We start from the raw sequence: 18,250 nt of genomic DNA on the forward strand, positions 1-18,250 counted from the left end.
TTTGGTCCTTGCTGTTAACAAACAAGGTCATATATGAGTGGTTTTGCATTGAAATGTACCACTGAATCACTAAAGAAGGAGTAAATTATTTAATGCATTGTTGATGCAGGGATTTTCTTGATTGATCAAGTTGGTGATTCATAGTCTATCACCAAAGAGATACTCAAATGATGAAAAAAAAGAAGCAGCATTTGAGGAATGACCAAACAGTTCTTCAGTAAAAGAGAGATTACAAAAGACTGAAAAAATTCAGTACAGGTACTGGGGATGCTGTTCTTTGCAGTTCAAACTATCCTAAGAGGAAACTGAAATTAAGTTCTTAGATTTTCTGAAGGTTGGCACCTTCATCAGAGCTTGGACAAAAAATGGGTGCACTCTTATAAAAGGTCCATCTGAGACAAAATCCTGGATGCCATCTCATCAAGAAGGACAGAAGGTCACGCTGGCCAAGAGCAGTATGGAATAGCTTAAACAATTTTTTGCATTTCTACACCTATGCTTTTTCATAAGCATCAGAGCCATATAAATTACTATGATGTCCAGGCTAAAAAGCCAAAAGCAATATTTTCTTAGCCAATACTTGGGTATCCTCTCTGGATTTATTCAAGTTACTAAGATGGTCTTGTAGGAACACATTTTATTGGTAAGAAGTGTTTACAGGGAGGAGGCTGAGGTACTCAACGACTTTTTGCCTCAGTCTTCACTGACAAGGGCTCAGGCCACGCCACTCAAGTTGCAGAAGGCAAAGATAGGGTCTGGGAGAATGAATATCCCCTCACTGTAGAAGAGCAGGTTTGAGATCATCTAAATATCCTGAAAAAACGTGAGTCCATGGGACCTGATGAGATTGCTTGTGAGGGAACTGGAGAATGAAGTTACAAAGCTGCTTTCCATCATATTTGAGAAATTTTAATAGTCTGGTGAAGGGGAAGCATAAACCATGTTTTCAAAAAGGGAAAAAAGGAAGAACCAGAAAACTGCAGGCCAGTCACTCTCACATCTGTGCCTGGCAAGATTATGGAACTGATCTTCCTGAAGGATGTGCTAAAACATGGAGAATGTACAGGTGGTTGATGGCAACCAGCATGGCTTCATCAAGGGCAAATCATGCCTGACAAATCTTGTGGCTTTTTATGATGGAGTCACAGCTTTGGTGGACAAGGGGAGAGCAAGTGACATAATCTGCCTGTACCTGTGCAAACAGTTTGACACTGTTCCATGTGACATCCTGTTCTCTAAACTGGAGAGAGATGAATTTGATGGATGGAACACTCAATTGATAAGGAAATGGCTGGATGTTTGCACTCAGAAGATTGTGGTCAATAGCTTGATGTCCAAGTGAAGACCAGTGACAAGTAGCATTCCTCAGGGGTCAGTACTGGGACTGGTGCTGTTCTGCACCCTTGTCAGAGAGATGGACAAAGTGATTGAGTGCACCTTCAGCAAGTTTGATGGTGACACCATGCTGTGTGGTGTGGCTGATGTGCTGGAGGCAAGGGATGCCATACAGAAAGACCTTTACAGGCTTGAGAAGTGGGCCCGTGTCAACCTTATGAAGTTTAACAAGGCTAAGTGCAAGGTCCTGCACCAGAGTCAGGGCAACCCCAAGCACGAATGCAGGCTGGGTGGAGAATGGGTTAAGAACAGTCCTGAGGAGAAGGACTTGGGGGTGTTGGTTGTTGAAGAGCTCAACTTAAGGCAGCCATGCCCTCTCGCAGCCCAGAAAGCCAACCATATCCCAGGCTGCATGAAAAGAAGCGTGGCCAGCAGATCGAGGGAGGTAATTCTCTCCCTCTACTCCACTCTTGTGAGACCACATCTGGAGTACTGTATCCAGTTTTGGAGCCCCCAACATAAGAAGGACATGTAGGTGTTGGAGTGAGTTGGGCCATGAAGACCATTAGAGGGCTGGAGCACCTCTCCTATGAAGACACACTGAAAGAGTTGGACATGTTCAGCCTGGAAAAGAGAAAGCCCAGGGAAGACCTTACAAGAAAGTGGGGAAGGGACTTTTTACAAGGGCATGTAGTGAGAGGGCAAGGGATGATGGCTTTTAAGCAGAAGAAAGGACATTTAGGTTGGACATTAGGAAGAAATTCTTCACTATGAGGGTGGCTAAACACCGGGACAGTTTGCCCAGGGACGTTGTGGGTGCCCCATTCCTGGAAGTATTCAAGGCCAGGTAGGATGGGGCTCTGAGCAACCTGATCTAATGGGAGATGTGCCTGCCCATGGCAGGAGGGTTGGACCAAGATAATCAAATAGGACTGATAGTAGATGTTGCAGAAAGAACTTTATGACCTTATGTAGCTGATAAACCTGTTTGCCTTGGCTCGATTTACAGTAGGCCTGTGTAAGGTCTTGTAAATTTGGCTGTGTTATATTTGTGTATTCCAGGTTTTAATTCTGGCAGGCTTCTGTTACAAATTAATATTATAATGTATAATGGCCTGCTAAATGATTAAGAAGATGTAGCACAGTAGGTGTCAGAATTTTTTTCAGCAATTCATATGTTGTTTACAGGAAGAACAGATAGTCCTAAGTGTAGCATTCCTTAGTAATATAAATTGGCACCCTTGTTAATGCCAGATGACAGTTATGTTACTTGCTGTAGGTACTAGTAACTAAGAAAACAAATATTTATTGATGTCCAAAAACGTCTTGGTTCTGGCATGACTACAGCATTCCTATAAACTGTATTGTCATATGTAGAAGTTGCACAGCCTCTGCTTTATGCAGGTAAGATCTACTTGTTTAACAGCTTTCTGAAAGAGAAAGATAATTACCACTTGAGTAGATAGCTCTGGTTCTGTGTAGTTTTGTCAAACCTTTTAAACGACAGAATTGCCTAGTTTAGTGAATCCCGCTTGCCCAAGACTAGAGTTAAGATATACAGAAGGATTAGGGGTTGGAAGGGACCTCGAAAGGTCATCTAGTCCAACCGAATCTTCTTCATACCATTTTTCTGGGGAATACATCTGAGAGAAGGTCCAGCTCCATAGTATTTTTTTTTTAGACAATCAAAGTTGTAACTATTCGTTACCTGCAAGGCATAACCATCTACTCATTCTGTGGGTAGGGCTGGCATCCACCCTGAAACAGAAAACCACCTTCTTCACCAAAGCTTCTGTGAGGCCTTTTCAGGTGTCCCTAGCACAATGTGTGAAATCTGGACTGGAGCTGGCAAGGGGAAAATAAATGCCACGTGGTCCAAGACTGAGGAAAAGAATGGCATTGGATCATTAGTTTTATTCAAGTATTTCTGTGATTCTGTGATTTCAGTGGCAGGAGTTGTTCTGGTATTATTGTCCTGGTGAAAACAAAAAAAAAACACCTCTCAGACTCTTAATGGAAATTGTTGTTAGTACAGTGTAAAAAATTAAGCCTTTGCTTCCAATATTATAATGAATTAAAGTGTGTACATGTTTTGAAATTCTAGAACACTTAATGAGGTGATGATTTATCACCAAAAAAAACCTTGAAGGTTGAATATTGTTACGTAAATCTAATCCTCCAAGGAAATGAGACAAGTAAAGGACTGTTATGTGTGTCTCCTTTCTGACAGTTTTTGAATTCATTGGCTAATTTCAGAAAATTTGGAAATGAATGAACATCTGAAAAGTTTATAGTTTCTTTTTGAATTATAATTTGGTTAAAAAATAGTGCCCCCATGAGGCAACACGCTCCCAACTGTTCTTTTCTATTAGGGAACACAGAATTAAAATGTAATACTGTTCAGATGACTGCATGGATAAGATCTGTAATCACAATACAGTGGTAAGGATCCTGGATGAAAATAGGAGGTAATTGCAGTGGTGATAAAGTGAAATAAGACAGAAAAATAGAAGAAATCAGCCGTAACTGTACAGTTATTCACAGCTATATATAAACATTAATAATTTGTGTTTTTCATGTAGAGTTATGTATGTCTACATTAAGCCTAATTGTGTTTCCATCTTGTGTTTAATTTTATTGGCATGCAGGCTGAAAAAAAATATTTTTTATAAAATGTTGCTGTCTTGTGTATGTTTCCTGTTCTAAAAAGTTTTCTAAGAATTTTCAGATGTCTTGCCACAGAATAGCTTCCACAGTTAAGCTTTCCTGGAAACATTTGCTAGATGGCAGCACATAATCATCCACTGCCATGGATAAAGAAAGCTAATGCAAAAGATGTCTATATGAATTATGTTAAAAATAAGTGTTCTGATGTCTATCTGTGAGAGTACTTTAATGACTGAAGTTGCACATTATGTAAAACATACATCTCTCAGATTTGAGAGTTGTTTCTGTCTATGAGACACGAGTTGAATTTGCCAAATTCATTTGCATATGGAAACTTTGGTATTAGATCAATTTTTATCTTGAATTTATATGTAATAATCAATTGCATGCATCCAGAATAGTTTCTCTGTATAGAAATGTTATGGACCTGTTACGGAATTAGATAAGGCTAAACTTTACTTGCAAAGCTGTGGTTTTTACGTAATAACAGCTGGTGCTTGCCTAATGGTTGTCAACCATGACTAAATTGGTTCTTGTTTTTTTTCTAAAAGGTAAAGATGGACTTTTATCTACAGAATAGTGCATGTGCACGCATTTTTCAGTTGCTAAACAAAGTGCAGATTTAAAAAATGATATGTAGACAGTTTAATAATGAATTTGAAGGTGGTGGATTCCATTCAGTACTGTTTTAGGTCCCAACACTTGCTGGTGTGATGCTGAAAGTGGCAGTGCTCAGGCCCTTTTACTCTTTAGATTTAGGACTGATATCCTGACCTCTGAGTTATCTGGACTGCAATTTACATTAATTAAATGTTTAGAAAGCAGTCTGGATATGTAGCTAAATATTAAGACTTTTGTACAATGAAGTCAAAGATAGATAATGTGGCTGATTATATAAAAAAAAGAAAAAGACAAAAAGCTGTGGAAAATAACCTTAACACGTGAAGGAAGATTGAAATACACTCTCTGAAAGGCTGAAACTGCAATGTGAGTTGTATCTGCAATTCTGTGAAGCTTGCATCTTTTATGACAGTGCAACTACAAGTAAATGTATATTTGGAGATGCATATATAAAGGCTGGGCGGGCCTAGAATTGGGTAGGTGTCATATTTCTCATGAGGTGATCAGGCATAGCTAAAATAACAAACATAAACATAAAACCAGTTACTGGAATTGCATTTCTACATGCCTTCACTAACAAATTGCTGAAAGGCCAAGTGCATACTTTTCAAAGTAAATCACTGTTGGTGACTGAAGTTTCTCTATAGCAATGGAAAAAAAAAACAGTCCAACTGGGATATCAGGTGAAATTGTTGAAGCATGGGGAGGTGGGAATTGGAGAGGGTCGTGCATTGCTCCTTAAGCTGAATTGACTTGTATGTCCAGGACCTGCATTATGATTTATGTGAAGTGCATTAAATGTGAAAAAACTGATTACTTAGCCATGCTAGTCCTCACTGTATTATATATTTCTGACATTGATGCAGTAGGTTCAGCACGCTAATATGAATGTCTAGTTTAAATTGATCTAAAATTAAATGAAGGGTATTTTGTGATTGAATTATCACCATTTTTTAAGAGAAACATTCCATATAAAGTGGGTTTGAGAATTCTGCATGGTTTTTATTTGCAGTTACCTAAGATCTTCCTTACTTTCAGCCTTTCTCCAGCATTATGACTGCCTCATCACTCAAATGTGATAAAACTCTGTTTTCATTGACTTAAGATGACAATTTAGACGTACAATTCAAAATGTGATTTATTGATTACATTTCACCCCATATTTTAGACTATAGAAACTGTAATTGAAAAGCCTTTCGTATAAGGCTTTTTGTGACAAATTGCTTTGCTGTTAAGTGTGGGGTATCTCAGACTTGAAACGTCCCTCTGAAGTAGTGAAGAAGCGTGACTCTCCAACTTGTGGTTTCATGGATAGCTGAACTCACTGAAGGCAAGGTTCCTCATTCTCCTTGCTCCTCACCTATTCCTGCTATATGGTCCTTCCTCTGTGAGCAGAATACATTTTTTGCTAAGGTGGTGTTCTGCTGCTGATTTAAGGTTATAGGGTCCTATAGAGAGCTAGAGCAGCAGCAATATGGGAATAGGAATGAATAGGAGGGGAGCAGAGAGGGATGGAGATGGGCCTTCCACCACAGCAGGCTGTTCAGCTGGCTTGGGGGGCTGGTAGAACTGCTGTGCAGGAATATGGGAATAGGAATGAATAGGAGGGGAGCAGAGAGGGATGGAGATGGGCCTTCCACCACAGCAGGCTGTTCAGCTGGCTTGGGGGGCTGGTAGAACTGCTGTTCTTCATCTCGATTAAGTGTTCATCTTTAGGTGGCTGCATTTCTGTGAAATAAACATAAGATCTGATGAGCATGTTCAACCAATAAAACAGAAAATAAGGTGATTATATTATCTGCAGTTATGTTGTGTGGCTTGTGTTTATGTTACGGAAATCTACTAGTAGTCAAGGCTGTGTAAGAGCAGGTGAGCTAGAGGGTTCAAAGAGGAAGCCAGAGGAACCTTAGTATTTGTCTGATCTTGATGATATTACAGAATAAGTTCATTGGAGGTTAGTTAGAAACTAGCTTGAAAGAATAGTCTTAAAATTTCACATTTCAGTAAGTTTATATATATATATTTGGAAAATTATGACCAGAGGTATATCAAGGGGAAACAAAAACTGTTCTCTTACCTGTTGCAAAAGAACTCTTAAAACAAATTGCAGTCCATTAATCAGTAAAGCCAAATGTTATTTTCAAGAGTTTTATTTCCCACAGTAATCAGAAATGATTAGGCCTTTTTTCTTGGGTTTTCTTCAAAATTGCTTTTCACTATCATGAACAAACTGATGTGAGCATTTGAATTTTTTAGTCTATTATATCCAAATGGCTAGTGTTACCTAAGGAATCTTGTGATATTTTTAAGTGCATTCCTTGACTTTCTTTACCAGTGATAAAAAAAGTTCTAGATGGAAACTTTCAAAATAACAATGACTGAGTACTGCAGGCATTATGGTGTTTAAAGCAGTTTGAAATACTGGGCAGCCAGCCCAGTGCAGGCTTCTCTTTGAAATAAAGTAGCTACCCCTGAAGATCTCTTTCTTGTACTATTCCCTGGGCTAAGTGGGAATATAGTTCTTTTAGGGCAATTTATTATTTCTGTGTACTGACTTCATAGCTACTTAAAGGGGTGTTGAGGCATAAGATATCAGACCAGTATTGGTCTGAGCTGTAAATGTCTTATAATAATAATTCCAAGTATTATGCCTTCTTTCAAGGCATGCCTCTGTCTGATGGGTAAAATGCTGCATTTTTTGTTTAATGGCTTCGTTGTTAGGACACTTGCCAGAGTTGAGAAAACCGGTGGATAGGTTCCCTCAGTCTTGAGTTAATTTCTGTGATCTCAATGACCAGCAGAGTGCGCTAATCACAAATACTAGTGTTGAGCTAGTGTCCGGCAAAGCTGGTAGATTATATGGCATGGGAGGAGCCTGGTCATGTATTTCACCAGTGGGAGCATTTATGTAGTAAAAGTCCTTGGCAGTGTTCCAACTGCCTATCCAACAATTAACATAAAATAATTGAACTCTCTTAAAGGAAATACTGGAACTCGGAACTATTTACTCCTGAGGAAATTCCTCTGTCTACAGATGAGTTCCCTGCTCTTATTTTGTTCTGGCTTATGAGCCCTGTTTGTTCCAGCACCTATCTAGCATACTGGCCAAGCCACTCTCTTGAAGCATTTGTCCTAGACTCCCTCACATTGAAGGTCTTTAATCTTAGGCTTTTTTTTTTTTTTCCTTTTTTTTTTTTTCCCCCCCCTTTTTTTTTTCTTCCAGTTCTAGTAAGTGCCCCAACAGCTAGGCTGTTCCTCACATGGTGGACGCCAGTTCTGGTACTTTTCTGAGCAATATACCGGTGTGGTTAAGCTTTATCAGAAAGGCTCTGTCTCTTGGGCAGCCTAAGACAGCTTTAGGTAGACCTGTGACCACTTGCAGAACGTTCTTCAGGTAAAGTGGTTACCAGTGAGATACTTTTCAAAAAGTGCAGGTGCCTAGGATGCGTTGTGGTCAAAATTGAAGTTGTGACTGAATTCTGCCACTGCCAAGGTTTGCATATCCCTGGTTTGCATGTGGTCTTAAATACTTCCTTGAAGCTGGCACACAATATCTTATGTGTCTGAAATTGGTTCAGAGTCTTGGAAAGGTATATAAACAAGTTATTAAAGCTTAGGAAAAAAAAATAAGAATCCACACAATTCAAAACCAAATGGCTAATCTATTCCATGAGTTTGTTTCACAGTAAACTGGCAAATTGCTGCTTTTTGCTGTAAAGTACAAGTCTCTGCAGTTACAAAGCAAGCAGAACTTTCTCTTTAAGCTCTGGAATACTTGGCAGCAGTTGTTTTAGCTCTATGGAAATGCATGTAAAAATTCTTGCATTGCTTGTGTTACTAATAAATCTAAGCACAACAGTGTCTTAAAGAAAAAGGAAATTATGAATTCTGCTTTATACAGTTCAAGTGTTAAATTGCTGACATTCTTTTACAAACCATGTGAATGTCCTAAGGAAAAGGTCTTTTGAAAGCTTATGAAATTTCCAAACTTATACTCTGTGAGATAGAATTCTGAGGAATTATGGCTTTTTTTTTTTTTTCTTTCCCCCTCTAGGAACTGTTCCAGCAGTTGTTTCTAAAGTTTCTAGAGTTGCCACATCATCAGTTAAACTAATATTAACAGCAAACTCTGATCTCCTATCCACACAGATTTTGTTTCAGCAGATTACTGAAGCAATTAAACACGACAAACTGCAGTTTTTTGCTTCTGGCAATATTGTATACATTGGTTATCAAACTACTATACTTTAGGACAAAAATTAAAGCTTTTCTTTAACTCAAGTGGTTTTTACAAAGCGTGTGTGGTAGGCCACGTAGACTAGTAAGATGCTCTCATAAAACAAAACATCTGTGGTTCCTTGGTGTGGTAGTGTACAATAATGAAAAAAACATGCAAGCGCAGTCATGGGAAACTTTGTAACTTTTATTTTAAAGGCACTGTGAGTTACTTGCAGTACACAGTGTAGTCTTTTATCAGATGTAATTTATGGGTATTTATGCATGCATAAAATACAATTAAAAAAAAAAAGTTCTATTACAGTAAGTGTGCTTAATTGCTTACTGCTGTCGTTGCAGACATCTTTCCACAAACTTTCGCAGTCTTGGTCCTGAAGGTTGCTGCCAAGTGAGGAAGGAAGCAAGGCTGAACTGAGTGTAGAAAGGAAGGGGTGTTGTTGGACTTTTTCCTAATAGAATTGGTGGGTTTGTGGGAGGTGGGGTTCCTAGAAGGAGAATAGTAATCAATTGTGAATTCATTGGAAACTGCTGACTTCATTTTGGTTTTTCATATGCTGTGGAGGTCAGTAGTGGAGAGCAATTAAGAAAAGAGTTTTTTAGTTAGCTTTTTCTGCACAAAAATGGGCAGCTACTAAATTCAGTGACTTTTTTGATAGTCCTTTCAATCATATAAGAGAAAGGGATTTAAAATTCTTGTACTTATTTCATATGAAAAAAATACCATTACATTAATTCCTTTACAAAGACGGGTCACAATTATGTGTGTTTATTCCTATGGTATTTAATACCAAATGAAGAATGTTGTGTGTGCATCCAAAACTATCTACTTAGAATGTAAATAAGTTATTTTTTTTAGAATGCAAATATTCTGTTCATTTTTATTCTGTTGTATGTTCTGTAGTCACCTGACTTACAGTCATGCTTTTCTGTTCTGTAATTTTTGTGTTGAGTAAACAGGTCAAAATTGGGTCCAACAGAGAATTTCTGTGATGGCTCTTAGAGCACTTCTGTCTATATCATCAGTAACTTTGATACAGAGGTCTCGATGCACCAAAAATAAGCTAGGTTCTCTAGTTCACTTATTTAAGTTTGAATACTATCTAGAGATTGGGTTGGACTCATTCAGTTCTGTTGGAAGCTAGTTTATTGTAAGTTCATAGACTTGCTTAAGTTCTTGTTCTCTGTCATCAAGCGAACATTGGCTGTAAAGTGGCTGCCAACAGTTAAATTGAACAACTGTTAATTTAAGATATTATGGTATAGTGGCTTGGTAGGGTGAGAAATTAAGATTGCAGGGTCTTTAAAATTGGTACCGTGTGAAATAGTTCAATCTCAAAAATTCATTACCCTCACTAGGAGCAGAAATGAGTAATACTCCAATTGGAGCAGGAGCTCAGAGTGATGAGTAAAATGTGAAGGACATATTGTTTCCTATGTTTAACGAGTCACACGTTGGAAATTAGTTCCTATCTTTCTCCTAAAAGAAATTGTGTGTTAGGTAAAGTGCAAATGTAAGTAGTGAATCTGGAATAGCTCTGTTTGGAAGCTATTTTAGAAAAAAAAATGGCATCTTATAATTTGGCTTCCTTGGTTTCCAAGTCAATGTAATAATGACAAAAAGCCCATTTCAAATAAAAATCTCCAAACATGCTATAAAATGAGATTTTTTCCTTCATTATTTCTGGTTCTTTTTTTTTTTTTTTTTTTTTTTTTTTCCTGCAGTTGAGGACTTCTTAACTCATTTCCCTCAGTTTAGACCCTGATAATTTCAATAGAGAACAAAAACTAGCCAGCAAAATAAAATAAATCTGACCAACAAAGAAGTAAACTTATTCCTCAGGGTATAACTCTTAGTACTTCTTAAACTATAAAAATATTGAAATAACATTTATTTTGTCTTGAAAGAAAGTGTTTACAAGAAAGCCCACACCTTAAAAAAAATCCAAAACAAATTAAAAACCAACAATCAAATTAATTAAAGCTAATGGTGGAGCAGGGCAAAGAGAAACAAGATTTTATATATTCAATACATGCAGGTTATCACTTGCATAGAGCCATCTATAAATGCTGAGTATGGATATCTGAATGTCTTGAGTGGTATGGGAAACATTTCCCATTAAATTTGTAGCCCTGATGATGTGTTACATAGATGGCATGTTTGCATTTTTAGTGTGACAACAAGCTATCTGTGTTACCTTTTATTTTATAAAATGGCTATACTATTGGGATCCACCCCACAGGTACTGAGGGACCTGGCAGAAGTGCTCACCAAGCCACTCTAAATAATTTGGAAGCAGTCCTGGCTAACTGGAAAGATCCTAGCTGACTGGAGATGGGCAGCTGTGATCCCTATCTTCAAGAAGGGCTGGAAGTAGGATTCTGGAAAAGTACAGACCTGTCACTCTGACCTTGGTGCCAGGGAGGGTTATAGAGCAGATCATCTTCATTGCCGTAATGCAGCATGTGCAGGACAACCAGGTGATCAGGCTCAGTCAGTGTGGGTTAAAGAAGTATTTGGATGATGCTCTCAGGCACGTGGTATGATCCTGGGGATGCTCTACACAGGCACAGGAGTTGGACTTGATGATCCTGATGGGTCCCTTCCAACTCAGCATATTCTATGATTCTATGAATAGTTTGACTCAATGATCTTAAAGGTCTTTTCCAAATACAATGATTCTGTGGTGGAAATACTTTCAGCTTCTGAGAGTGTAGTACAGAAAGAGCTGTTTATTCTTCCAAGATGCATCAGTATGGTGATACTTATTAACATGATGAAAATTAGCTCTAACCTGTTGCAAGATTTAACTTCATAATTTACTTCTATCCAAAAGTTAATTAAACTTAATATCGAATTTAACTTTAAGAGCAGTAGTTGATAGTTGAGACCTTTGCCTTTTTTATGGAAATTTTCACACAGCTGAAGAACCTTCCTGTTTTTTGTTTTCCTACGTTTATTCCTCCTCATACATGTATGGACAGGGACCAAGTATCCTGAAGAGGAGTCTGAAGTAAAAGTAGTTTAGATTTTAAAACAAAAAAGATTTTCACATCATAGTAAGATCAGTTACTTCTCAGTTTTCAGAAAAACAGATTATACATATACTTTATAGACAATCTAAAAATTGTGTTATTTATTTAGTTCATTTTTTTTATCCTTCAGATTGATAGAGAAATGGAGAAATCAATTGTTAGTTATTTCTCCAACTTGATCACTTCTCAGCTGATACTGAAGTTCTACTTATTTGTTTAATGCGCTTGAAACCATATTTCTTCTATGATTCCTTATGCGTGCATGATAACATCTATGTAGTAACATTAAAAAATAGAGATTTTCGTAGTGGATAAGTACAAAGTGAGTGGTTGTGTTGAATAAGAGATCCACAAAAATAATTATTGCTAGTAGTATTAAGATACGAGTATTTTGCAAATATTGTGCTGCTAATAATTTTGCTCAGGCTTCCCATTCTCTCTCTGGCTTCTTAGAATGTGAGACTAGTGTAATCTGAAGGTAATGGAAGTAAATACATATGTCTCTTTTTACATTAAGTTTCTTGCATGGAAGAGCCTCTCCTTTTATGCAGTTCAGCAAGCTACCAGTGTTATAATTTCCCTTCAAGTTCCCATCACCAAATTAAATACATCAGTCCAATGGATATGGCTATAATAAAACATACTGTGTGTTCAAGTTGCAGAACCAACGATGCCTACAGCTTTGGGTCCAGCATTCCTTAAAATTTCATACCAATAAACTCAGTTATTCCTCAGTGTATATAGTTTCTTGGTGTTTTATCCTTGGAGTTGGTTTTTTTGAGCATTAAGTAACAAGTTATGGCCCATGTTTCCCACCTCCTTAGCAGATAAAGAGATGTGACTGGTGTTCTGTGGCTGATTCCAAGTCAGACATGCTGGTAAAGAGTATGCATGTACAAATTGGCAGACAAAGTGGAAAAGATTTGAATTCTGCTTATGTAGTTCTTCTATGCTAGGCATGCTAATTTTAGTCCTTCTCTCCTACTTGCCTACCAGTTTCCACAAAATGTGCAGGAGCTCTGGCCTATGTTGATTGTCAAACTTTGTTTCTGTTTAGTAAGTCCAAAAATTACTGGGGAGGGATAGTGACAGGCAAACAATGTGATGACAAACTTCATTTCCTCAGAAACCAGGTTAATAAATTTAATTCCAGAATATACAAAGTTTTAGTCTTCCACTCTCTCAAAATATCTGAGGAAAGTTGTAATGTATTGCCTCTCAGGAGTTGTAAGTTTTCTCTCTGGTGAGTAAGGAGACCAATGCCACCATTTCTTTGCAAAATCAGTGATTAATTAAACTTTATTGGGAATGCTGATCTGCAAACAAATTCTGAAAACTTAAATTTTGAAATGGAGTTGAGAAGGTAGACTTCTAAGGTTACATAGAGACACTGTGTTTTAAATGTAGTTTATAGGATATGTTTTCCTTTGAGTGTGGAAATAAAGTAATTTATCGTAACATTAGTGTTACATAAAAGTAATTACACAAATTGATGTAATGTTTAAAGAACTTCAAGTCCAAATAAAACATTGAAAAGTAAAATTGTATATAGAAGAATCAGCTTGGTTGGCAGTCTTCAGAATTTCCATCCTAAGCTTTGAGTCAGCTGAGGTGCTGATTCTCAGCTTGCTATTAAAACCCATCATAAGTGATGTCGCCTTTCTGGATGCAAATAAGTGGTTTCAGTCAATGTTGTACAAAGCACCTCCAAAGCAAATGAATACATGATCAATATGAGATCAGTTCTACCAGTGCAAAAAAGAAGGGGCAGCATGCATGCTCATAGGGCTAATTGGTGTACAGCTGCCATTGTTCCTGTTGCCCCGTTCCCATCCCACCCCTGATGAGTGTCCTAGTGCAGCAGACTAATCTTCCTACAGCTGGAACTGAGCAGCTTTGTTATGGTTAAAAAATTAATGTTGACATTTTACTTAATAACAGAGCACATTTGCATGGTAATCTGAGTGAAACAGTGTGACAGTTGACCTGCTTATTGTTTGGCTAAATAGCATTGGAGGCCTGCTGGTGAGGGATGGGTGATCAATGAATCTTGAAGTCATGTAGTTCTTTGTAAGTCAACTGTAGCACGCAAAGAACAACCACTTAGCCAGAAAAATGGTGTGAGGATTCTTGAAAGCATGTGTAGTGAAGTGCAATTTACTAGCCCATTACTGTGGACTTCACAAAGCTCAACAAGACCAAGTGCAAGGTCCTGTGCATGGGCTGAGGCAACCCTCACTATCAGTGCAAGGTTGGGGGATGAAGTGATTGAGAGCAGCCCTGAGGAGAAGGACTTAAGGGGGTACTAATGGTTGAAAAACTAGACATGAGCTGGCAACGTGTGCTTACAGCCCAGAAAGCCAACCATATCCTGGGCTGTATGGCTATCAGAAAAAGGGAGGTGATTCTCCCCTTCTCCTCCACTCTCCTGCAACCCCACCTGGCTAACTGCGTCCAGCTCTGGAGTCCTCAATACAGGGCAGACATGGGCCAGTTGGATTGAGTCCAGAGGAGGGCCATGAAGATGATCAGAGGGCTGGAGCACCTCTCCTATGAGTCAGGCTGAGAGGATTGGGATTGTTCAACCTGGATAAAAGAAGACTCTGAGGACACCTTACACAGGGGCCTTCCAGTACCTGAAGGGGCTATAGGAAAGCTGGAAAGGGGCTTTTTGCAAAGGCATGTAACGGTAGAACAAGGGTCAATGGCTTTCAACCAAAAGAGGGTAAGTTTAGATTATGTATTAAGAAGAAATTTGAATTCAACAAGGGCAAGTGTGGAGTCTTGCATCTGGGGAAGAACAACACGATGTACCAGGACAGGTTGGGAACTGACCCGCTGGAAAGCAGTGTAGGAGAAAGGGACCAGGGGGTCCTGGTGGACAGGAGGATGACCATGAGCCAGCAATGTGCCCTTGTGGCTAAGAAGGCCAATGGCATCCTGAGGTGTGTTAGAAAGGGTTTGGTTAGTAGGTCGAGAGAGGTTCTCCTCCCCCTCTATTCTGCATTGGTGAGGCCACATCTGGAATATTGTGTCCAATTCTGGGCCCCACAGTTCCAGGAGGTCAGGGAACTGCCTGAAAGAGTCCAGCGCAGAGCCACAAAGATGATTAAGGGAGTGGAACACCTCCCTTATGAGGAAAGGCTGAGGGAGCTGGGTCTCTAGCTTGGAGCAGAGAAGACTGAGGGGTGACCTCATCAAAGTTTACAAATATGTTAAGAATGAGTGTCTGGAGGATAGAGCCAGGCTTTTTTCAGTGATGTCTAATGATAGGACAAGGGGCAATGGGTGCAAACTGGAGTACAGGAGGTTCCATATAAGCATCAGAAAAAACTTCTTTCCTGTGAGAGTGACAGAGCACTGGAACAGGCTGCCCAGAGAGGTTGTGGAGTCTCCTTCTCTGGAGAAGTTCAAAACCTGCCTGGACACGTTCCTGTGTGGTGTGCTCTGGGTGATCCTGCTCTGGCAGGTGGGTTGGACTAGATGATCTTTCGAGGTCCCTTCCAACCCCTAAGATTCTGTGATTCTGTGAAATTCTTTATTGTTAGAGTGGTTAGACACCTGCATAGGTTGGGCTGGGAAGTTGTGGATGCCCCTCACTGCAAGTCCAGATTGAATGTGGCTATAAGCAACTTGGTCTAGTGTGAGGTATCCCTGAATATGACAGGGCGTTGGAATTAGATGATCTTTAAGGTCCCTTCCAACTCAAACCATTCTAGGATTCTATGAAGCAACACTGCATTTACAGTTTGCTGAAGTTTATTTACTCTCTTGCCATTCACTCTAATAAACATTTCTGCAGTGCACTTTTTCGAGCGACTGATAGCCCATGACTGAGACCATCAAACTGAGGTAGAATAAGGGAAGACAGTCTGCTGCACTGGTTTGTTCTTTCAGCTGAGCTGTCAACTGCTTGTTCTGCTACTCTTTTTTGTGCAAGATAAAGTGATATCCATTCAAATGCTTTAGGTTTACATTCTGTTGCAAAAAAGAGGTGATACTTAATAGTCTTCTTGCTGGCTTACACAGCAAGAAGTCTTGCATCCCTTAGTGCTGTTAGACAAACCTGTCCCTTGATGTTTTTGGGCTTTGACAGGTGAACTGAATTTAACTTGCATTTAAAGTGCTTTCTGATCTGATACCAGGCAGTTAGAAGAGAGATTTCCATCTAACTCCTTGCTGGTGGTTAGGCTAGTTCATGAATTGTGATAAGTGAAAAGGTGGAAAGTGATACTCAGGGTAATTTTTAGATACATTTCTACAGAGGTGCAGTTTCTACAGAGGTGCCTATCTTACTTGAGGGAGCAACATGACTATGCATCTTTAAAGGAAAAAAAAACAACAAAACAATCCCAAGCCAGAGCAATCACACCATCCCTGCAAATTAGTGCTGGAAACTTGCTGCATTTCTGATTTTGTTAAGTGAAAATATCACACCCAGTTTTGCAATAGTTTTCTTTTAAGCACAGCAGCTTAATTCTACAGGTTTGGGTAATACTTGTGATTTGTGTAATTAATGCAAAAAATGACACATTGTGGGTTGTTACAGTCAAGGTATGGTGTTATGCTTCAGATTATGCAAGTAATGTAGAGATTAGTTGTGTTGCTGTGGGAGCAGTGCTCTCTTTCTCATGTGTTACAAAGTTCACCATTTGAAGAAAATAAGGGAAGAAACCCTCACCACTCTCATAATTTATTCACCTGTGTTCATCCTGGTAATTCTTGTGTCGCTGTAATAGCTTCTTCTATTGGTGTCTTACTGTGAAGTCAGAACATAAGGGGGTGTGAAATTATCATGTGACTTCTAGCTACAGCTCTCTCTAATTAAGAAATCCTAGAAATAGAATTCCATTTATTTTATCTTGGCTGTGTTGACTGCCTTCCTCACATCCCCCTACAACATTCCATGGAAATATTTTTGGCAGAGTGCTAGCTGGGGGGTTGCTAACTTATGTTCAGCCGGTCAATTAAAATACAGGGTTAGAAGCTGCCTTCAGGTCATCATCTGTTTTGAGGACTTGTGTAATTTTTATTTCCACATGGTGACTTATGCACTGATTTATGTAATATAGTAGCCAGGAAACTATAGGCAAGTCAGCCTCACCTTCTTCCCTGGAAAGGCAGTGGAATTGCTCATTCTAGATATTATCTTTAAACATGTAGATGAAATTAAGGTTATCTGGACTAGTCAGCATGTATTCACCGTGAGGACATCATGTTTGACCAATCTGATAGCCTATGATGGCATGACTGTCTGGATAGATCAAGGGAGAGCAATGGACTTGAGTTCAGCAAGGCTTTTGAGACTGTCTTATATAACATCCCGTAGATAAGCTTAGGAAGTGTGGGTTAGATGAGTGGACAGTCAGGTGGATGGCGAAATGGCTAAATGGCAGAGCTCAGAGGGTTATTATCAGCAGCAGAAAGTTTAGTTAGAGGCCTGTAGCTAGTGGTGTTCAGGGCACAGTTTAGATCCTGTCTTCACCATACTCGTAAGTAACCTGAATTAAGTCACTGAGTGTACCCTCAGTAAGCCTGATGATAAAAAAACTGGGAGGGGTTGGTGATACACGAGAAGGCTATGCTGCCATTCAGTGTGATCTGTACAGGCCAGAGAGTTGGGAGGAGAGGAACCTAGTGAAGTCCAAGAAAGGGAAGTATTGGGTCCTTCATCTAGGGAGGAATAACTGCATACAGTGGTACAGGTTAGGGGGTTGACCTGCTGGAAATCAGCTTTGTGGGAGAAGGACCTGGGAGTCTTGGTGACCAGCAAGTTAACTGTGAGCTAGCAGTGTGTCCTCGTGGCCACCAATGGCATCCTGAGCTGCATTAAGAAGAATGTAGGCAGCAGGTTGAGGAAGGTTATTCTTGCCCTCTGCTAGTTATCCTCCTCCCTAGTGAGGCCACGTCTGGAGTACTGTCTGCAGTTCTGGGGTCATTGGTTCAAGAAGGACAAGAAACTACTGGAGAGACTCCAGTGGAGGGCTGCAAAGGTGATTAGAGACTGAAGCATCTCTCAAACAAGGAAAGGCTGAGTGAGCTGGGTTTGTTCAGCCTGGAGAATACTGACAGGGGACCTTATAAATGCTTGTAAAGATCTAATGGACAGGTATCAAGAAGATGGGGCCAGGCTCTTTTTAGTGGTGACCAGTGACAGGATAAGTGGCAATCAGCACAAACTGAAACACAGGTAGTCCCATTTGAACAGGAGAAAAATATTTGAGAGTGACAAAGCATTGGAGCAGGCTGTCCAGAGAGGCTGTGAAGTCTCCTCTTGAGGTGGTCAAAAGCTGTCTGGACACATGTCACCGTTTGACTCAGGTCCGACAACAATGCTCTCGATCCCCTCCCCCCCCCC

At 39.5% G+C, this 18,250-nt stretch overlaps 1 protein-coding gene across 1 annotated transcript in view; it reads left to right on the top strand.

The window, feature by feature from the left end:
- The first annotated feature begins 1,414 nt into the window (after positions 1–1,414).
- The window catches only part of SRFBP1 (serum response factor binding protein 1), a 72,983-nt gene continuing 56,147 nt past the window's right edge, over positions 1,415–18,250 (top strand). Inside the window, exon 1 of the mRNA XM_010001207.1 lies at positions 1,415–1,636. Within this exon, the coding sequence (XP_009999509.1) occupies positions 1,415–1,636 (222 nt within the window). The remainder of the gene's footprint in view (positions 1,637–18,250) is intronic.

This window comes from Chaetura pelagica, unplaced genomic scaffold (genome assembly GCF_000747805.2).
Source record: "Chaetura pelagica isolate M959 unplaced genomic scaffold, ChaPel_1.0 scaffold537, whole genome shotgun sequence".
Classification (NCBI taxonomy): Eukaryota; Metazoa; Chordata; class Aves; order Apodiformes; family Apodidae; genus Chaetura; species Chaetura pelagica.